The sequence below is a fragment of the Heptranchias perlo genome, chromosome 29 (genome assembly GCF_035084215.1).
Source record: "Heptranchias perlo isolate sHepPer1 chromosome 29, sHepPer1.hap1, whole genome shotgun sequence".
Lineage (NCBI taxonomy): Eukaryota > Metazoa > Chordata > Chondrichthyes > Hexanchiformes > Hexanchidae > Heptranchias > Heptranchias perlo.
The window spans coordinates 34,865,527-34,888,239 of record NC_090353.1 but is presented as its reverse complement, the minus strand read 5'-3'; the positions used below and the strand labels follow the sequence as shown (position 1 = coordinate 34,888,239).

The 22,713-nt window shown below is 47.3% G+C and overlaps 1 protein-coding gene across 1 annotated transcript; it reads left to right on the top strand.

Annotated features, from left to right (window-relative positions):
* The first annotated feature begins 15,792 nt into the window (after window positions 1-15,792).
* abhd8a (abhydrolase domain containing 8a) lies at window positions 15,793-22,362 on the top strand. The gene is made up of 4 exons (XM_067968636.1): window positions 15,793-16,550; window positions 18,221-18,391; window positions 20,775-20,991; window positions 22,195-22,362. The coding sequence occupies exons 1-4, from the start codon at window positions 15,793-15,795 to the stop codon at window positions 22,360-22,362; spliced, it is 1,314 nt and encodes a 437-aa protein (XP_067824737.1).
* The last annotated feature ends 351 nt before the right edge of the window (window positions 22,363-22,713 follow it).

The following is a 22,713-nucleotide window of genomic DNA, read 5'->3' as shown; positions in this document are numbered from 1 at the left end:
CATTGGGCTACTCGTGCCAGCGCCTCATCCAATGAGAACGCGTGTTGCAATATGACCCAAGACGCATGCGTGCAAAGCGCTAAGCTTCCTGGGAGTTGTAGTTGACTCTCCCTCCAAAGGGAGTAATGTAGTTTCTCCTGAATTCCTTATTGGATTTATTAGAACAAACTCAGGAGAGGAGGGAGGAAAAATGCTTCAAAAACAAAAACAAACCCCATGAACTTTGCTTTCATGAATGATGAAGCCATCTGAATCTTATGAGATTAGTGCTTTTTCACACACAAATACTTACATTGAACATTTGAAGAATTTTAATTTTCAATAAATAAAAGACCGCATGATGGGATAGTGAATTTACATGTGTTATTATTATGGTTTTATCACTTACAGTTACTATAACTATAATATGCGGTAACTTTCAACTTCGACAGGGACAGAAAACTGGCTACCTTGCTCAATTTTTCTTTATCAATTCAGTATTGACAATTTTCCACCCCAGAAAGTTACTCCCATACATTTTGAGGTTATTTCGATAATCCCTTACCAATTTTTTCTTCCTCCTCTCCTAAAGACACTGACTTACAAACTATAAGAGTAGAAGAGGTGATGATAAAATTGTACAAGGCAATGGTCAGGCCACAGTTAGGGTACTGTGTGCAGTTTTAGGCACCCATTATAGAAAGAACATTATAGAAAGAACATTAAAGCCACAGAGAGGGAATGGTGTAGATTCACCAGGACAATGCCAGGGATGGGAGTCTATAGATATGGTGACAGGCTCGAGATACTGGGACTATTTTTGCTGCAGCAGAGAAGGCTAAGAGGAGATTTAATTGAGATTTAAAAAAATTATGAAGGGTGAATGAGGAGAGATTATTTCCTCTGGTTGGGGAGTCAGTGACAATGGGTCAACAATTTAAAATTGTCACTGTGAGAGTGAGGAGAGAGGTTTAGAAGGGATTACTCTACCCAAAGGGTTATTAGAATATGGAATGCTTTGCTACGGAGAAAGGTGGAAGCAGAGACTATTATATCTTTTGAGGGAAAAGTGGATCAATACATTTTTTGTGTGTTTACAGGCCCCTCTTTTATAAGAAGGGAGGGGGGGAGGGTAGGGTGTGTTTTATTTAAAACAAATCAAAAACCAAATGTCAAATAATAATTTTATTGTAAGGATCCAGGATGCCACTCCAGCCCCTGCGGTGCCCACCGGTCGTGGAAAGCCTCAAGCATAGGACACCGCGTGCTCCCTCTCCAGGGCCACCCGGGCACGGAGAATGCCACGGAAGAGAGGCAGACAGGCCGAGCGACCACCCCCATGGGCCGCGTTTAACCTGGACCTGTGGATAGCCACCTTGGACAGGCCCAGGAGCAGGCCCCTGAGGACATCCCCCAACTTGCCAGCCCCCCTCCTCACCGGGTGGCCAAAGATCAGGAGCATGGGACTGAAGTGAAGCCAGAATTTGAGGAGCAGCCCCCATAAATAGTGGAACAGGGCTGCAGCCTCCCACACCCTGTGAATAAATGAAACACAGGCTCATCCAGGCCGCAGAAATTGCAGGCGGCCTGGGAGTCCGTGAAATGGCTTAAACGCCTGTTGGTCGTGACTGCTCCATGCAACACTCTCCACCCCAGATCCCCAATGGTTCACGGGAGAGGGCGTAGAGGGCCTTCCACTGGGGACCCCCGCCTCCGCCGGACGGCAAGATGGTACGCCAGGGCGTGTCCGGGCAAGAGACGAGGGCGAGGAAGTGGAGAGTGTGCAGGAGCAGCCCGTACAGGAAAATGGGCCAGATGGCCTCCTTCTGTGCTACAAACTTCTATGGTTCATGCTGAGAAATAATTACATAGAATTTACAGCACAGAAACAGGCCATTCGGCCCAACATGAAGGTGTTTATAGTTCACACAAGCCTCCTCCCACTCTATTTACTTTATCTCACCCTATCAACATATCTTTCCAATACTTTCTCCCTCATGTACGTATCTAGCTTCCCCTTAAATGCATCGTTGCTATTCACCTTAACCGCTCCATGTGGCAGCAAGCTCCACAGTCCTCAGGTGTCATCAGCCTGCCAGGAGGGGGAGGAAATGAAAGAGGATCAGAATACCAGGTACACTGAGACCACTCAGATCAGACAACCCAGCACAGACTGGTGCTTGAACCTAGGAACGTCCCTGGTCTGTAGCTCAGTTTCTGCACTGGGAGGTTCGTTTACCATCTGAGGCATCAGCGGGAGAAGCTCCAGTCATGTTTGTTTTATTTTAATGTGAATTTCTGATTGAAATCTTAAATCTGAAGAAAGTTGAATGTCCATTCTCATTAATTCCAGCACTTGCACAATTACATTCCAGACTTAAGAATTGCATTAATGCTAGGGGACATAAATCAGTGCTGGAAAGGTTTCACAACAGGACTGTCCCTCTGTTAGAGAGTTATAAGGATTGGCAAGTAGGGTTTCGTTTTACTCTCCTAAATTAACTTTTTATTTGCCAAAAGCTATTAGTCAAACAGAAAGCACACTGCAATAATATATTATGTTGTTATGATCTGGAATGCACTGCCTGAAAGGACGGTGGAAGCAGAGTCAATAGTAACTTTCAAAAGGCAATTGGATAAACACTTGAAGGGAATTTTGCAGGGCCATGAGGAAAGAGGGGGGAGTGGGACTAATTGGATCGCTCTTTCAAAGAGCCAGCACAGGCACGATGGGCCGAATGACCTTCTCCTGTGCCGGATGATTCTATGATCATTGCTATAGAGGGGTGGGAGATGAGCTGATGCAACAGGCTGCAAGGAAAGAGAGATATTAAAGCAATTTAAGGATTGAGGAGGGCTGGAGAATCACGCAGGTGTTCTTAGCGAACTGCTGAGCTTCTTTGTTTTTCAGCTCAGTAAAGCTGAAACTAACTGACCCCCGGGGACTGGAATTTTCCACTGGATGAATATCCCACCCATGCTGAGAGGAGGGAGACGAATAAGTAGATACACAAATAGCCTAAATCTAAGATACACAAAAAGATAATTAACTAGTTAGATAAACTCATAGAAAGATAGACTTATAGATAGAAAGATAGATTCACAGATGGAGATATATATATATATAGATTTATTGATGGACAGAATTATGGATAGATAGAAAGAAAGATGGATATATTCATAGGTAGAAAGAAAAAGAGAAAACATTCTTGCTAAAAAATCTGAAATATATACAGAAAATCCTGGTTCTTCACTGTAGGTCAGTCAGTACCTGAAACGAGGAAAGCCAGCTTAATGTTGCATCAACAAGTAGCAGTCTGATTAAAGATGTCCCCAAAATGCTAACCCTACTCTTTTAGATGCTGCCTGACTTGTAATGTATTTCCATTATTTTCTGCTTTTATTTTGGCGAATGGAAATGCTCCCAAAACATTGCTGGATACACAGGTGAAGACAACACATGAACATAAAAGAGATCGGCACACTCAGAGAGATGAACATAATGTGTACGGAAGGACCTAGGACACTTGGAATGTAGACAGGGATGAATACGATGTCATGACATTACAGCAGTAACTATATAGTTTTTAAAGTGCTTAATTGGTGGTAAAGCACTTTGGGATGTCCTGAGGTCATGAAAGGCGCTGCATAAATCATAGAATGACACAGCACAGGAGGAGGTCATTTGGCCCATCGTGCCTGTGCTGGCTCTTTCAAAGAGCTATCCAATTAGACCCACTCCCCTGCCCTTTCCCCACAACCCCTGCAATTTTTTGTGCTTCAAGTATTTATCCAATTCCCTTTTGAAAGTTATTATTGAATCTGCTTCCACCGCCCTTTCAGGCAGCGCATTCCAGATCAGAACAACTCGCTGATTAAAAAAATTTCTCCTCATGTCGCCTCTGGTTCTTTTGCCAATTACCTTAAATCTGTGTCCTCTGGTTACCGACCCTCCTGCAAATGGATGCAAGTTCTTTCTATCTTTCTTTCTTTATTTTCTACAGCTCACCTAGAAGCGATATTTATCCAGTGTGTAACTAAGCCATACTGAGCAGGGAGGTCCCAGGTTCAATCCCAGGTCATTTTTTATATTCATTCATTCATTCATGGGATGTGGGCGTCGCTGGCGAGGCCAGCATTTATTGCCCATCCCTAATTGCCCTTGAGCAGATGGTGGTGAGCCGCCATCTTGAACCGCTGCAGTCCGTGTGGTGAAGGTTCTCCCACAGTGCTGTTAGGAAGGGAGTTCCAGGATTTTGACCCAGCGATGATGAAGGAACGGCCGATATATTTCCAAGTCGGGATCGTGAGTGACTTGGAGAGCAATGTGCAGGTGGTGTTGTTCCCATGTGCCTGCTGCCCTTGTCCTTCTAGGTGGTAGAGGTCACAGGTTTGGGAGGTGCTGTCAAAGAAGCCTTGGCGAGTTGCTGCAGTGCATCCTGTGGATGGTACACACTGCAGCCACAGTGCGCCGGTGGTGAAGGGAGTGAATGTTTAGGATAGTGGATGGGGTGCCAATCAAGCGGGCTGCTTTGTCCTGGATGGTGTCAAGCTTCTTGAGTGTTGTTGGAGCTGCACTCATCCAGGCAAGTGGAGAGTATTCCATCACACTCCTGACTTGTGTCTTGTAGATGGTGGAAAGGCTTTGGGGAGTCAGTAGGTGAGTCACTCACCGCAGAATACCCAGCCTCTGACCTGCTCTTGTGGCCACAGTATTTATATGGCTGGTCCAATGGTGACCCCCAGGATGTTGATGGTGGGGGATTCGGCGATGGTAATGCCGCTAAATATCAAGGGGAAGTGGTTAGACTCTCTCTTGTTGGAGATGGTCATTGCCTGGCACTTGTTTGGCATGAATGTTACTTGCCACTTATCAGCCCAAGCCTGGATGTTGTCCAGGTCTTGCTGCATGCGGGCTCGGACTGCTTCATTATTTGAGGGGTTGCGAATGGAACTGAATACTGTGCAATCATCAACAAACATCCCCACTTCTAACCTTACGATGGAGGGAAGGTCATTGATGACGCAGCTGAAGATGGTTGGGCCTAGGACACTGCCCTGAGGAACTCCTGCAGCAATGTCCTGGGGCTGAGATGATTGGCCTCCAACAAGCACTACCATCTTCCTTTGTGCTAGGTATGACTCCAGCCACTAGAGAGTTTTCCCCCTGATTCCCATTGACTTAAATTTTACTAGGGCTCCTTGGTGCCACACTCGGTCAAATGCTGCCTTGATGTCAAGGACAGTCACTCTCACCTCACCTCTGGAATTCAGCTCTTTTGTCCATGTTTGGACCAAGGCTGTAATGAGGTCTGGAGCCGAGTGGTCCTGGCGGAACCCAAACTGAGCATCGGTGAGCAGGTTATTGGTGAGTAAGTGCCGCTTGATAGCACTGTCAACAACACCTTCCATCACTTTGCTGATGATTGAGAGTAGACTGATGGGGCGGTAATCGGCCGGATTGGATTTGTCCTGCTTTTTGTGGACAGGACATACCTGGGCAATTCTCCACTTTGTCGGGTAGATGCCAGTGTTGAAGCTGTACTGGAACAGCTTGGCTGGAGGCGCTGTGCTGAGTTGGTCCATCTCAGCCGGCCAGTGGGATGGATGGGACAATTAGCTTCAGCAACCCCTTAGACAGGGAGGGGCTGGTCAACCAGGACTCCCCTTCCTGATTGCAAACCAGTGACCCGTGTTGGAATGTGCAGACAAGGTTCTGGAAGATGACCAGCACGGATGGAACCAGAGCCCAGCAATCAGTGCCTTCCAGATCTGAGGGGAGGTCGGATAGCAGAGTTTTATGTCAACTCAGCTCCCAGAGCAGGTAAATGGAACCAAGTCTCTGCCATTGACGCATTTTCATCAGCCACCAAGCCAAAACTCGCCTTGTAGAGGCGGGGCTGATTGGCTCTATTAATTTGATGGACAACCTTGTCTCTCAGGGTTTGGGTGAATTTATTGGCGAGCCGAGATGCCAATCAGCAAGGGGGCGGTGCCAAGGGGCTGATTATGTTTTTTTTCTCTCTGTGGTGATCAAGGACAAACAGAGACATCCTGCAAATAACCTGAAGATCAGCTAGTGACGGTAGCAGGAGACAGAGAGATACAGTTTCCCCAGCAATTTATACCTGTAGCAAACATTGCAATCCGGAGTGACACGATGTAAATCAGAGGGAGAAAAATAGCGAGTCAAATGCTGCAGCTACTTTGTAATTTTTTTTTTGCTTGCGTTGCAATATTTCAATGAATTCATTTATTTAGTGAAAATACGTGCAGTTGTAATTTTTGCAGAGCATCCGGAGTTTGCTTTTAATGAATGAGGTAAGGGGAATTTCCTATTTTATATTTTAGCGCAGTTTTATTTATTCAACGTATTTCTCATATATGCAATCGGTTCAACGCCTTGCTCCTTCTGGAGCCTCTAAATCCACAAGCATTTATTTATAGATTTTACTGCATTTCTTTTTGCAATTCACCCGATAACTCAACATTTGATTGCATTTTTAATTTGAATATTTAAAAATGAAATGCATTTTGGAATTCGAGACCTGAATATATAGTTTTCACCTAAAGGCAATTCATGATCTATTTGCATCTTCATGCATCGTGTGATATTGTTGCAATTTTCATTAATATAATAAACACGGTTTTGTGCATGTATTGTAGTTTTATTTTTTTAAATCTGGGTTTTATAAAACAAAGTCTGTCTCACTGGCGATAGGAATAAAACGCCATCGAGTAAATCTCCCGGGATTAGGAAGCTACCTGCAGTATAAAAAAATAGGAATAATTGCCATTGAACCGAACAAGGTTTATATTTGAAGAAGGGCCGTTTGAATCGGCAGATTAAACATAACACTAGGACCATGATTTGATTTTTCCAGGTGTAACCCAACTGGGGGAAATGTACAATACGAGTCCCATCGCTGAAATCGACAGGGCGAAAGGTAATCCCACATCGTTCACATGCAGCCATGTTCAAGAAATTATACAGAATCTGTACACTCACTGGACCAAATCTGTGCTAGTCCTTAATGCAGTTCGAAAATAAAGTATAGAGGGAGCTTTACTCAGCATCTAACCCGTGCTGTACCTGCCCTGGGAGTGTTTGATGGGACAGTGTAGAGGGAGCTTTACTCTGTATCTAACCCGTGCTGTACCTGCCCTGGGAGTGTTTGATGGGACAGTGTAGAGGGAGCTTTACTCTGTATCTAACCCGTGCTGTACCTGCCCCGGGAGTGTTTGATGGGACAGTGTAGAGGGAGCTTTACTCAGCATCTAACCCGTGCTGTACCTGCCCTGGGAGTGTTTGATGGGACAGTGTAGAGGGAGCTTTACTCTGTATCTAACCCGTGCTGTACCTGCCCTGGGAGTGTTTGATGGGACAGTGTAGAGGGAGCTTTACTCTGTATCTAACCCGTGCTGTACCTGCCCCGGGAGTGTTTGATGGGACAGTGTAGAGGGAGCTTTACCCTGTATGTAACCCATGCTGTACTTGCCCTGGGAGTGTTTAAGGGGATAGTGTGGAGAGAGATTTACCCTGTATCTAACCCATGCTGTACCTGCCCTGGGAGTGTTTGATGAGACAGTGTAGAGGGAGCTTTACTCTGTACCTAACCTGTGCTGTACCTGCCCTGGGAATGTTCAATGGGTCAGTGTAGAGGGAGCTTTACTCTGTATCTAACCTATGCTGTACCTGCTTTGGGAGTGTTTGATGGCATAGTGTAGAGAGAGCTTTACTCTGTATCTAACCCGTGCTGTACCTGCCTTGGGAGTGTTTGATGGGACAGTGTAGAGGGAACTTTACTCTGTATCTAACCCATGCTGTACCTGCCCTGGGAGTGTTTGATGAGGCAGGGTGTCCTTTTGGTTGGCAGTTTGAAGACGGTGAATAGTATTGGTGTAACATTTCTTTGATTGACTAAATAGTTTGCCAATTTCTACGTCACCATTTGTTTCCCTGTGGGAGAGAGAGAAATCTATTTTTTTATTGTCGGTACATTTTTGTTGTCATTGAGAAACCGAGATGAGGAGCCAATGCCTATAGTGCAGGATATGACCAAGGATTGGAAAGAGTAGGAGAGAAGTTGAGAAGAATTAAATTGTACTGATCAGACAATGCCAAGGTTGGGTTTTCAAAGCCTGTAGATTGTAAGAGGAGGGGGAAGACTGAGGGAGGGTCAGGCGTTCTATTGTTTTGGGGTCGTGGAGAACTTGATTTGAACATAATGAGGATACAAGGAGGAGGAAGAATGTGTAGAATGGGGTAATTGGAGCGTCAATGGAACAAAGAAGGAACATTCAGAGAATCACTGACTATAGTGGTAGCATAAAGCAACATATACAATATATACAATAATATGTAAAATCTATATGTTGTACAATCCACATACACAGTATATGAGCAGCATCAACACTCTAACAGTTTACCTCTCCACCCTCCTTAAACTTGAGCTCATCCAAAACTCTGCTGCCCCGTATCCAAACTCGCACCAAGTCCCGTTCACCCATCACCCCCTGTGCTCGCTGATCTATATTGGCTCCCAGTCCGGAAACGCCTTGATTTTAAAATTCTCATCCTTGTGTTCAAATCCCTCCATGGCCTCAGATTTTACGTGAAACTTGCATATGTCAGGTTGATTACTGTATGTTTTTAATATTCTATATTAATAGGAAACTACCAGCAACTATACTGTATACATTTACATTAAACTTGCATGTGGGAGGGATGTAGCTTGTGTACATCCTGCAGAAACAGAGACCTGATTATTAGTTTTGAGTCTTTGTTTAGCACACTGACACAGAAGTTAGGCAGCAAGGAGACTTAATAGGAACATAAGAAATAGGAGCAGGAGTAGACCATTCGGCCCCTCGAGCCTGCTCGCCATTCAATAAGATCATGGCTGATCTTCTACCTCAACTCCACTTTCCCGCCCGATCCCCATATCCCTTAATTCCCCTAGAGTCCAAAAATCTATCGATCTCAGTCTTGAATATACTTAACCACTGAGCATCCACAGCCCTCTGGGGTAGAGAATTCCAAAGATTCACGGTCGCAAAGGTCCGACGTTTGATTCAAGCCCATGCTGAGTTAGCGATTTCACCCGGGGCTGCAGGTAGGACATTACCATTGGCCTCAGCTCCCTCGGGGTTACAGAGGAGAAGCCTCAATCAAAGTTCCTGCTTCTGATAGTCAGCCAGTGACTCCTCCTTGAAGGTGCATCCATGTAGATGTTGGGTGAGGACAGGATCAATTCAACTGTGCTGCCCCCACAGTCAAATAGTCTACCAGTCACTCACTGTCAGACTCAAAAAGGGAGAATGATTGTTTGGGAGAAATACTGGAGAGGCATCTGTCCCTGTGGAACAAATGCCAGAAAGAATCTTCACAGGTGGAAGAGAGAAAATTGGCAAAAGTGCAAGTAGGTAATTGCCGGGAGAGCTGTGAACAAAAAGACATCTTTTCCCAGGGATATAATATCTGGCCTTGAGCTTGAGATATCTTTGACCAGAGCTGACCTTGGCTCACAGAGTTCCTTATGTAATGGTCAGAACCCGGGAGGCAGAGCAGGTATAGATAGCATTAGGCTACGGGCCAGAGAACTGGTAGGAAGACGGGATAGACTGAGACGCAGTGGTTAGAAGACATCAAGCTTGAAAAGTTGCCAGTATGTGAGTGCACCGCAAGACATTTAAAGCCACTAGTTTGAATGGAAGCTAACTGTAGGTCTCAAATTAGCAGAGAAATGGGAGCAGTTAGACCAGAGTTGAGAGTCATCTGTTTCTCTAGTCAATCCCAAATGTCTGTATTAGTCTGTGTGTTGGTTACGTTCTTGTGGAACACCAGTTAGAAGCAGTATATGGACTTTTATACTTAAGATGAATTTTCTGCTCATCAAGACAAGGTATGTGCACCGTAGCTGCAGTGTGTACTATCCACAGGATGCATTGCAGCAACTCATAAAAGCTTCTTCGATAGCACCTCCCAAACCCGCGATCTCCACCAACTAGAAAGACAAGGGCAGCAGGTGCATGGGAACAACACCATCACCTCCAAGTTCCCCTCCAAGTCACACACCATCCCGACTTGGAAATATATCGGCCGTTCCTTCATCGTCGCTGGGTCAAAATCCTGGAACTCCCTTCCTAACAGCACTGTGGGAGCACTGTCACCACACGGACTGCAGTGGTTCAAGAAGGCGGCTCAACACCACCTTCTCAAGGGGCAACTAGGGGATGGGCAATAAATGCCGGCCTCGCCAGCGACACCCACATCCCAAAGAATGATTAAAAAGAAATGTTGCTGCTGGGGACTGGAACACTTTCCATAATAGACACCCAAGTGTCAACATCAAGCACTCCCAGGTCAGGTACAAAGATGCACAGTAAAGCTCCATCTGCACTGACCCTTCACGCATTCCCAGGTGAGGTTAGATGCAGAAGAAAGTTCCCTCTGCTCCACTCCAGCAACCTTGCCTCAATCCCCCCCCCAACCTCAGAAGAGAGGCCCCTACTGCACCAGTGTAACTGTTTTCCATTCCTCACCTTGAGGCCTTTCTGAGTGAGATTGTCAATCAGAGCTGAATCAGGGGCAGTATTGCACTTGGATGGAAAGTGAACAAACTCATTTCACTTCGATCCTTACAGTTTCCAGGCAGAGAAGGCGTTTATCCCCATCAGTCTGGGCTGGATTTGCACCCACGTCCCAGTGATGAAAGGTCATCGTTTGAAGCATAGAGTCTTACCGCACAGAAGGAGGCCGCTCGTCCCATCGTGCCTGTGCTGGCTTTTTTAAAAGAGCTATCCAATTAGTCCCACTCCCCCTACTCTTTCCCCGCAGCCCTGCAGTCCTTACACCGGAGGGTTTATTTAGTGGCTGCTACATTCCGTGCCGAGACGTGGCACATTGCTATTCCCCTCTCGGGAGCCTGGGTGTTATCGCAGGATGATTCCGGTATTGTGCAGGGTGAACCCACTCAGCCGGATCCTGAAATAAACCTTTGGTCTTCGTGCATGTCTCCAGGCAACAGGAGATACCAGTATGATGACTGGAATTGTTTCCCCAGTGTTTACTGTTCCAGAGATTGGCAGAGTGGGAATGATGCAGACCTCTTGAAAGCTCTTAGAGGCAAGTGTAAGGACACCATGGTACCAGGTACATTGAAGGTGGTTCTACCATAGTAACGTGCAAACCAATCCATTTACATTGGATTCCACAGCTGCTGGAACTCATCATGTGTCAGTTTTCACTTGCACAGTTTCAAAGCTGCAGCCATTCAACCACAGGGGCATCACAGCCGACCCCAATCTTCTCTCCTGACATGCAAAGACACACACTTTCCTGTAGGCGTCACTGCGTAGCAATCAGGAGTGGGAACCCTGGCTGATATTTCCCCCCTCCCTATGTCGTGACTCCCTGATGGAAATGACTTTTTCATGAGCAAGGCCAGGATTGGGCTTGTTTGTGATGCCCTCAATGGTCAAATAGGCTGCCACCACTCGCTGTCCAGACTTGGGCTTGAAGAATGACCTTGGACTTGAACTAGGGGTTGCCAACCCTCCAGGATTGTCCTGGAATCTCCAGGAATTAAAGGTTAATCTCCCGGACACTGCTGTGAGAAAAATCATAGGGCCATAAAAAAAAATGATGGGCGTTTTTTTCATTTTCTTTGAACACTTTTAGAACCACAGAAAGGATACAGCACAGAAGGGGGTCATTCGGCCCATCATGTCCGTGCCGGCTCGAAGAACAACCAGGTGCCCATTCTAATCCCACCTTCCGGCACCCGGTCCGTAGCCCTGCAGCTTACAGCACGTTAGGTGCAGGTCCAGGTACTTTTTCAAAGAGTTGAGGGTCCCTGCCTCTACCACCAATTCGGGCAGCGAATTCCATACACCCACCACCCTGTGGGTAAAAAGGTTTTTCCTCATGTCCCCTCTAATCCTTCCTTGTTTATTAGTTATAAAAATATTGGAGAGGGGGAGAAAGGCTGTTTGACTGACGGTCAAGAATCATCCAATTGGGTAACGACGAGTCTGTTCATTGGGCAATTGGACGTGGGAAGGCGAGGCTCCCTGAGGATGGACGTGTTGGGCGACCAATGGCGGGAGCGTGTGGGTGGGGCGGTTGGAGGCCGGTAGGTCATGTGATGAAACCTCCAGAAATGCGTCCAACCAGAGTTGGCAACCCCTAACTTGAACTGAATGGCTGCTGGTGTCTATAGAACTGCACCCCAGCGAGAGTCAGCACCTTTAGGGGAGGGGGAGCTGGAGGAGCAAAGGAAAACCAAAGAGAAAGCATCTCCTTTTATTGCTGAATCACAGAGTTTGTGAGAGAACTGGCGTAAATAATTGATAAGTAGCTTTCAGTAGAGTGAGTGAAGTGACAGATGAATTATGGATCAAAGGAAAGAATTCGCTGAGAGAAGTGGCTGGACAGCAGTATAATGTGAAACAGGATGGAGCATTACAAAGCTCCAGTGTTCAGGCCTTTAATGATGAAAGGCCAGCTCTTGCTGCCTGGGGATTTTTCATATTAGGGCTTAACTGGCAGCCATTTGATGAGTTAATGGGTCTGAGCAGCCGTCTATTTTAAAAAGCTTCAGCCCAAATTCCGTCAAACTATCCCTACTCTGTGTCGGCAGTGACTCGGTGGGCAGCAATCTTGCCTCAGAGTCAGAAGGTTGTGGGTTCAAACCCCACTCCAGAGACTTGAGCACAAAATCCAGGCTGACACTTCCAGTGCAGTACTGAGGGAGTGCTGCACCGTCAGAGGTGCTGTTTTTCGGATGAGGTGTTAAACCCTCTCTGGTGGATGTAAGAGATCCCATGGCACTATTGGAAGACGAGCAGGGGAGTTCTCCCCGGAGTCCTGGCCAATATCTGTTCCTCAAGCATCATCGCTAAATCACATTTTATCTCATTGCTGTTTATGGGAGCTTGCTGTGCGCAAATTGGCAGCCGCGTTTCCCACATTACAACCGTGGGGATTCCAGAACTGCACACAATACTCCAGCCTGACCAACCCTCCAGCACAGCAGCAGGAGAACCACCTGCGACCTGTGGTTTCTTCCTCTTTTTATACAACCTCGTACTTCCCATTTGCTTTTTTTGCTAGATGTCTTTTACTGTAACTGATCGAGAACGTCACAAGGCCCGGACTCAGAAAAGTCTATTCGTCCCTTTAAAGCCCACTCCTTCCACAGACCATGGGGGTAATTTTACGAGTCCCCCCTCCTGGAAAGGAGTCTCATCAGCTGGGAGCACATATCCAAGAAAATTGGGAAGGAAATCGATTAGATTTACAAAAGAATTTCCCACTCACATTGAACCAAAGGGAATCTTTTTTCCGATTCTTATTCTCGTTCTTTACTTCTCCCTTTGCCCAGTTCTCTCCTCTCCTGAAGGTGCTCTAATTGAGATACAGTAACCACAGGGGCCTGCACCCTTCCGACTTCTCGGTCAAGTGGCTATTCTTCACTCCTGACCTTGCACAGTGAGATTATTGAAGTGGAGGAGGCAGCACAGCTGAACCCAATGCTTCCCTCACCTGGGGGAGTCAAGGACAAGGGAAACCCGCAAGCTCTACCACCTAGAAGGACAAGAGCAGCGGGCACATGGGAACAACACCACCTGCACGTTCCCCTCCAAGTCACACACCATCCCGACTTGGAAATATATCGGCCGTTCCTTCGTCGTCGCTGGGTCAAAATCCTGGAACTCCCTTCCTAACAGCACTGTGGGAGAACCTTCACCTCACGGACTGCAGCGGTTCAAGAAGGCGGCTCACCACCACCTTCTCAAGGGCAATTAGGGATGGGCAATAAATGCTAGCGACGCCCACATCCCATGAACGAATAAAAGAAAAAGGGGACATAACCTTAAAATCAGAGCCAGTCCATTCAGGAGAGAAGTTAGGAAACACTTCTTCACTCAAAGGGTGGTAGAAGTGTGGAACATCCTCCCACAAAAAGCAGTAGACGCCACCTCAATTAATAATAATATCGATCTCGATTAAATCTGAGATCGATAGATTTTTGCTAGCCAAGGGTATTAAGGAATATGGAGCCAAGGCGGGTGGATGGAGTTAGGATACAGATCAGCCATTGAATGACGGAACAGGCTCGAGGGGCTGAATGGCCTATTCCTGTTCCTGTGTTCCTCTGTCCACTAATGTGTACAGGGATCGGTGGATAATGGGAATGCTGGCTGATTTTTATCCGGGGCTCCCTGGGCTGTGAGATGTCAGGATGGTTTCATTCCTGAAAGGCTTCCAGTATCATCCAGCTCATCGTGAGATTTGTCTGGCTTGCTGAACAACCTGAGATTCCCCTCGGGCTAGGATTATTTGCAAAGGGGTGGGCCATGTTGATTGCATTGCTCTCGTTTTCTAGGTCTGTATCTTTCCTCTTCATCCATCTCCCAAATATCGTAGTCTGGTTCAGGTCACAATCAGAAATGTATGACGTCAAATAAAAAGTAGGGAGTAGGTCAGACGGAGGTAACAGGTACAATTCTCTAGAAAAGAGGCTGAGGGGTGACTTGATAGACGTCTTTAAGATTACGAAAGGGTTCGATAGGATAGATGTAGAGAAGATGTTTCCACATTTGGGGGGAAGTCCAAAACTAGAGGCCATAAATATAAGATAGTCACTAATAAATCCAATAAAGATTCCAGGAGAAACTTCAGAGAGTGGTTAGAATGTGGTACTCGTTACCACATGGAGTAGTTGAGGCGAATAGTGTAGATGCATTTAAGCCAGCTAAGCACATGAGGGAGAAAGGAATAGAAGGATATGCTGATAGGGTGAGATGAAGTAGGGTGGGAGGAGGCTCGTGTGGAGCACAAACACCGGCATGGACTAATTGGGCCGAATGGCCTGTATCAGAGCGGTAAATTCAATGTAATTGGTTTGACAGCAGTTTCCTCAGAGTGGATGAAATGGGAAATTGAACAGTGATTTAATCTGCTGTAATTATTAACGACTGTACTGCTCTTTTGGTCGAATATTGCACTGGATTATCTTAACCCCACTCTACCTAATGGTGTCTTGCTGTGCACAAATTGGCTGCTGCATTTCCCTACATTACAACAGTGACAACACTTCAAAGGTACTTAAATTGATTTGGGACGACGTGGAAGGTGCTATACGAATGCAAGTCTTCTTTTAATTTCAAAAAGTTTTTAAAGATTTGTTTAATTGGATAGTCTCATCTGAAACTCTGCTGCCCCGTATCCTAACTCGCACCAAGTCCCGTTCACCCATCACCCCTGTGCTCGCTGACCTACATTGGCTCCCGGTCCGGGAACTCCTCGGATTTAAAATTCTCACCCTTGTGTTCAGATCCCTCCATGGCCTCGCCCCTCCCTATCTCTGTAACCTCCTCCAGCCCTACAACCCCCCGTGATCTCTGCGCTCCTCCAATTCTGGCCTCTTGCGCATCCCTGATTTCCTTCCGCCCCTCCATTGGCGGCCGTGCCTTCAGCCGCCTGGGCCCTGAGCTCTGGAATTCCCTCCCTAAACATCTCCGCCTCTCTCTCCTCCTTTAAGACGCTCTTTAAAACCTACCACTTTGACCAGGCTTTTGGTCACCTGTCCTAATATCTCCTTATGTGACTCGGTTTCAAATTATGTCTGATAATCGCTCCTATGAAGCGCCTTGGGACGTTTTACTATGTTAAAGGCGCTATATAAATGCAAGTTGTTGTTGTTTGTCTTAGGAATTCGCAATGACGCTTAGGAAGTCTGAAACGCTTCCCTAACTCTTCCTAACGTTGTCTATCTCCGGTCTTCTGCCCTTCCAAGGAGCAAGATGTTGACCAGCATAACCGATGGGATCCTGTGCTGCATCACCGGCAGGACGCTGAACATGGTGGGCGCCATCGACAGCGTGGAGTCCAGCGACGGCTACGATTACATCGAGGTGAAGCCCGGGCGGGTCCTGCGAGTCAAGCACATCGTACCGGCCCAAACGGCGGCGGAGGAGAAGGAGGAGGAGGAAGAGGAGGGGCTGCCGCTCTCCGGTAAAGGTGTGGTTCACTGCAAGCGCAAGATCTCCGTCTACCGCAACGGGCAGGTAGTGATCGAGAACCTGGGCGACGTCGTCCGATCGGAGATCCTGCACTGCCGCAACGGCAACACCGACCCCAGCAGCACCGTGGAGATCGAGCTCTCCGACCCCAACGTCAGTCCGTCCCAGGCCAACGGCGCCAACAGCGCCAACGGCGGTGTCCCGGAGCAGGGCACGGCCAAGCGGCGCAAACGCAAGCCGAAAAAGACGGTGGTGATCGACTGCAAGAAGAGGATCAGCAGTTGCAAGGGCACCCATCGTGACGTGGCGCTCTTCTTCATCCACGGAGTGGGGGGGTCGCTGGATATTTGGAAGGAGCAGCTGGACTTCTTCGGCAAGCTGGGCTACGAGGTGGTGGCCCCCGATCTCGCCGGGCACGGCTCCAGCACCGCGCCAAAAATCGGCGCCGCCTACACCTTCTCCGCGCTGGCGGAGGACATGAGAGCCATCTTCAAACGCTACGGGAAGAAACGCAATATCCTGATCGGACACTCTTACGGGTACGTTTCAACTCCCTCCAATGGCGAATAGCACCAACTGGTGTCGGTGCTGAGACTGTGCTGGGTTAGCTAGAGGGGATGTCCTTCGAGGCCTGCATTTGGCCTCAGTGCCCGTGGATGAGGGAGGTGGGGGGTCAGCTGGTGTTCCGTTCCTGACCGCTACCTTTGTCGCCCCCCCCCCGCCACAGTGTGTGTGTCTCAGGATGCCAGGCGAGGGCACGATCACGCCCGGCTGTGATGCCTCCCATAGTCAAGCATCTGCCGACACTCACCCGTCCAGGCTCACACGTGGCAAGATATTGGAGGCATGCCAAGTACAAGTGGATCTGCCTTCAGGAGAGAAGGGGGGAAACTGAAAGAAAAGGGGATTTTTGCAAACGGGACCTCCTTTCAAACAGGAAGCCTTGAAATCTATTACAAAGAGCATCCATTTCTGTTGACTTTTTAAAATTGTTTTCTGTTGGACAAAAATAGATTTTTAAAATTCGTTATTAAGTGCCGATGACCTTTAGTGAATCTACTGCACACTATCAATTTTCATCGATAAGTTCAGCTGATGGACTAAATAGTTCAGGACACTACCAGGGCTGGGCAGGAGAGGGGACAAAGTCAATGAAGAAATAATAGTTAGTTGACTCCAAACTGGAGTTCTAAAAGTCTGTAGGAAGAAGGGAAGGGTGAGGGAGGTGAGGTGTTCTACCATTTTGAGGTCCTGGGAAAGAATGAGTTAGAGTAGGAGATGATACAACAAGTCTTGATTTCAACACTGGCATCCATCGATGTGAGGGAACTTCATTCACTGCAGAGACAATGACCTCCGCAGCCCGTGAGGAGAGACCAATGAGATATGACTTGTGCAGGATTACTTTCTCTCCTCATATGGGGAAGGCTGGGCCAGCTAAATGTTTACACTCCGCCAGATGTTTCCCTTCCAACAACATCCCGTGTCACATGACAAATGACTCCTTGCAACCAGGATGTTGCAAATGGGCGGGAGGGCTAAACTAATCAATCGAAACAGTTCCTGGAGTCAGAGCCATGACAACCAGAGTAGAACAAATTATCTTCTATCCTCCAGTGTTCTCCACATCTCTACTGAGATCATTGACTCTCACAGGAACATAGGAAGGAACATAGGAACAGGAGTAGGCCATTCAGCCCCTCTGATGTTCCACCATTCAATGGCCAATCTGTATCCTAACTCCATCTACCCGCCTTGGATCTGTAACCCTTAATAACCTTACCTAATAAAAATCCATCAGTCTCAGTTTTGAAATTTTCAATTGACCCCCAGCCTCAACAGCTTTTTGGGAGAGAGAATTCCAGATTTCCACTCCCCTTTGTGTGAACAAGGTGACGCCAAACTTGGGTTTTAAAGCCTTCAGATGTTAAGAGGAAGGGAAGACTGAGGGAGGTAAGGAGTTTAGAGATCCCTATAGTAGGAGTCAGTGCGATGGATCTTGATCACAAAACAGTGAGAATACAGGGAGGAGGAAGAACATATTTGGTGCTTAAAAGTTCACGAGGAGTGATAATTACAGCAATATTGCTAGAATACATAAGGAAGGTTGCGACGGAGAGAGAGAGGTTGAAGGCTAGAAGTGTCTTTGGTTCCTCTTGTATCCCAGCAGTATGTATCAGGCGTCTCACCTGAAATATTTCTCCCGCAGGGTTTCATTCTGCACTTTTCTGGCTCACGAATACCCAGATCAAGTACACAAGGTGGTGATGATAAATGGGGGTGGACCAACTGCTCTTGAGCCAAGCCTCTGCTCGATCTTCAACCTGCCGACCTGTGTCCTGCACTGCATCTCGCCCTGCCTCGTGTGGAGTTTCCTCAAGTAAGGACGAGTTTCTTAGAAAGTTCTGAGACGGTGTGACCCTGAGACAAGCTTCCGACCCCATATCACCAAGACCGCCTACTTCCACCTCCGTAACATCGCCCGTCTCCGCCCCTGCCTCAGCTCATCTGCTGCTGAAACCCTCATCCAGGCTTTTGTTACCTCTAGACTGGACTATTCCAATGCTCTCCTGGCCGGCCTCCCATCTTCCACCCTCCATAAACTTGAGCTCATCCAAAACTCTGCTGCCCCGTATCCTCACTCGCACCAAGTCCCGTTCACTCATCACCCCTGTGCTCGCTGACCTACATTGGCTCCCGGTCTGGCATCGCCTCAATTTTAAAATTCTCATCCTTGTTTTCAAATCTCTCCATGGCCTCGCCCCTCCCTATCTCTGTAACCTCCTCCAACCCTCCGAGATTGCTACGCTCCTCCAATTCTGGCCTCTCTACCTCTCTCTCCTCTCCTTTAAGACGCTCCTTATAACCTACCTCTTTGACCAAGCTTTTGGTCACCTGTCCTAATATCTTCTTATGTGGCTCAATGTCAAATTTTGTCTGATGATCGCTCCTGTGAAGCGCCTTGGGACGTTTTACTACGTTAAAGGCGCTATATAAATGCAAGTTATTGTTGTTTGATGGTTTAACAAGCAATACTGTACAAACTGGGTTAGTGCAGTGGGTTAGACACCACTGGCCTTTTACCTCTGGGACCTAGGTTCAAATCCAACCCCATTCTAATGAGATGAAAGTCTCCTCAGTCTACAGGGTTGCCAACATCGGTTGGAGGTATTTCTGGAGGTTTCACCACGTCCTCCCACCTCCAACCGCCTCACCCAGTCAAACAGCCTTTTTTCCAATCTCCAATATTTTTATAACTCATAAACAATAAAATGTTCAAAGCAAATTAAAAAAAAAAGCATACAATTTTTTTAAATGATTTTTTCCCTGGATTGCTCGCTGGAAATTAATCTTCAATTCCTGGAGACTCCAGGACAAACCCTGGAGGGTTGGCGACCCTGTCAGTCCGTTAGCTGAAAGGGGCCTGTGTGAAATGAGTTGGGCAGCCTCAGTCCAGTTGCTCGAGGGCTTTAGTGTACAGTACAAAACTTAACTGGGTTTGGCACAAAACTTAACCAGGTTTGGCACAAAACTTAACCTGGCTTGATACAGATTTAAGGTAATTAGCAGAAGAACCAGAGGTGAAATGAGGAAAAAAGTTTTTACACAATGCGTTGTTATGATCGGGGATGCACTGCCTGAAAAGGCAGTGGAAGCAGATTCAACAGTACACAATAAGGGGAAAAATTTGCAGGGCTATGGGGAAAGAGCAGGGGGGAATGGGACTAATTGGATAGCTCTTCCAAAGAGCTGGCACAGGTACGATGGGCCGAATGGCCTCCTTCTGTGCTGTATCCTTCTATAGAAACTTAACCTGGTTTGGCACAAAACCCAACCTGGCTTGGCAGTAATTGGCCACCTAACCTGGAAAGGCCACAGGATGGTTGCTATGGGAAACGGTGAAAAAAACTCCTGCCATGTCACACTGGCACCAATAGTGAGCATTCTTCTGAGGTTGAGATGGGATTAGTTCGCCAGCACTAACTCGCCTCACAAAATATTAACACAGCGGCTCAGATGGTACATGAGTCATACATGACCAGGATCAGGAAGGCAACAGCTTGAATCCCTGCTCTGCGTTGAGTTAGCTGCTCCCAACAGGAGTAGCATTGGCTGCTACAATTGTTCTTTGGCATTGCTGGGCTAGGAGGTGAAATGATTACCCAGCGTTGTTGATTGCTATCCCAGTGACCCTGCTCCGTGAAGCATATGTTGGTTGTAGATATGATCAGGCTTAGTTGGGATACCTTACTTGCTGTTGTCACAATCTTCGGACACGTTTTCCATGGTAAATTGCTACTTCAACACTTCCCATTCAATTTTGCTACGTCAACGGTCACGGTGTAGTTGCAGGCTCTGGCCGCTAGGTGGTGTTGTGGATCAAGTTTCTCTCCTAACTCGATCGCCATAAAGAACTTGCATTTATACCTCAGGATGTCGCAAAGCGCTGTACAGCCAATGAAGTACTTTTAAAGTGTAGTCGCTGTTATAACGTAGGAAACAGCAAAATGAGAATGACCAGATATTCTTTTTTTAGTGATGTTGGTTGAGGGATAAATTTGGCCAGGACACCTTCAGTACTGCACTGGGAGTGTCAGCCTGGATTATGTGCTCAAGGCTCTGGAGTGGGGCTTGAACCCATGACTTCCTGACTCAGAACCAACAAAATTTATGTTCCACCCATGGGCGATGCTGTGGGCAATTTACTGGTATTGTTCATTAATCCATCCGTGTCTTGTTTGCTTTCTCTGGTGTCTCATTAGAGCGGCATTTGCACGTCAGGGGGCCAAAGAGAAGCAGTTGTTGAAGGATGGGAATGCTTTCAAGGTTACCTCGTTTGTGCTGCGGGCAATGATGAGCGGGCAGTACTGGCCCGAGGGAGACGAGGTGTACCACGCAGAGCTGACCGTCCCCGTGCTGCTGGTACATGGAATGCACGATAAGTTCGTCCCTGTGGATGAAGACCAACGCATGGCTGAGGTAACGGAATCATTTCATTCCAATCGGGCTACCGTCTCCGATGTTATATATATATTCAGAATCAGCCATGATCTACTTCCACCTCCGTTACATCGCCCGTCTCCGCCCCTGCCTCGGCTCATCTGCTGCTGAAACCCTCATCCGTGTCTTTGTTACCTCTAGACTCGACTATTCCAATGTTCTCCTGGCCGGCCTCCCACCTTCCACCTTCTGTAAACTTCAGCTCATCCAAAACTCTGCTGCCCGTATCTTAACTCGCACCAAGTCCCGTTCACCCATCACCCCTGTGCTCGCTGACCTACATTGACTCCCGGTCCTGCAATGCCTCGATGTTAAAATTTTCATCCTCATGTTCAAATCTCTCCCATCGCCTCACCCCTCCCTATCTCTGTAACCTCCTCCACCCCTACAACTCTCCGAGTGCTCCTTCAATTCTGGCCTCTTGTACATCCCCCACTTCCTTTGCTCCATCATTGGCGGCAGTGCCTTCAGCCATCTAGGTCGTACACGCTGGAATTCCCTTCCCAAACCTCTCTCGCCTCCTTTAAGACTCTCCTTAAAACCTACCTCTTGACCTATCCTAATATCTCCTTCTTTGGCTCAATGTTAATTTTTGTTTGATAATCGCTCCTGTGAAGCGCCTTGGGACGTTTCACCAAGTTAAAGGCGCTATATAAATGCAATTTGTATGATCTAATAGAATGGTGGAATAAGCTCGAAGGGCTGAATGGCCTACTCCTGTTCCTACGTTCGGGTTTCCCCAGTGGCTAAACCAGTGAGTGCACTGCTCAGTGTGGGCCTGAGCCTTACGGGAGGATCCCAGGCTCAATCCCTGGTCTCTGCTGAGTTAGTTGATGTCGGCTGGGACGGGGTTGCCTGGTGCTACAATTGGCTTCGTCGTCCTTGGGCTAGAGAGTGGGGGAAATCAGCCAGGGATCCTACTCCTGAGGGCTGCCCAGCAACTCCCGCTGGAACATGTACGGCGAGGGGATGGCGAGTAATGGGAGGACTTAGGGCTTAGCTGTGACGCAACACGTGGTTGAAAAGCCTCCCATCGCTCACCGTCTAGGCTCACACGTGAAGAACACCCACTTGGGGGTGAGGTATCAGAAGTCATCTGCCTAACAGCCACCTCAGGAGGGGTTTTAAAGACTGGCGCACACGTTTAAACTCCGATTAATTCCCGATACTTTTACCAATCAGATCTTGCTGATTGCATTCCTGAAAGTCATCGATGAGGGAAGTCACATGGTGATGATGGAGTGCCCGGAGACCGTGAACACGCTGCTTCACGAGTTCCTGTTGTGGGAGCCGGAGGTTACCACAAGCGAGAAAGCGGAGGCCGAACAAACGACAGAAAACAACAAGTAAAGAAGCTGGCTGGTACAACTATTTATCCACAAACTTTGGGGGAAATGGCTTTGCTCACATGCCGATTGAGAGAAACAGTCAGAGATACTAACAGTTTGCGGCTGTTTATGATATGCAGCTGTGTTGCTAAGGCCATGTGAAGTGGTCGAGAGGATTAGCCTGTGTCTAGGCCTCAACTTAGGCCTCAGGTGTTGGCATAAAGAGTGAAAACCTGTACAATGTATATTTTGATAAAAGGCAGCTAAATGTGGTGGTTTGTCATCAGTTGTGTATTTCTTTTTTAACTAAACAAATCACCACATAATCTGAAACTGCATTAACAGAAAGAGCAAGGCTTCAGACGGTGTTTTG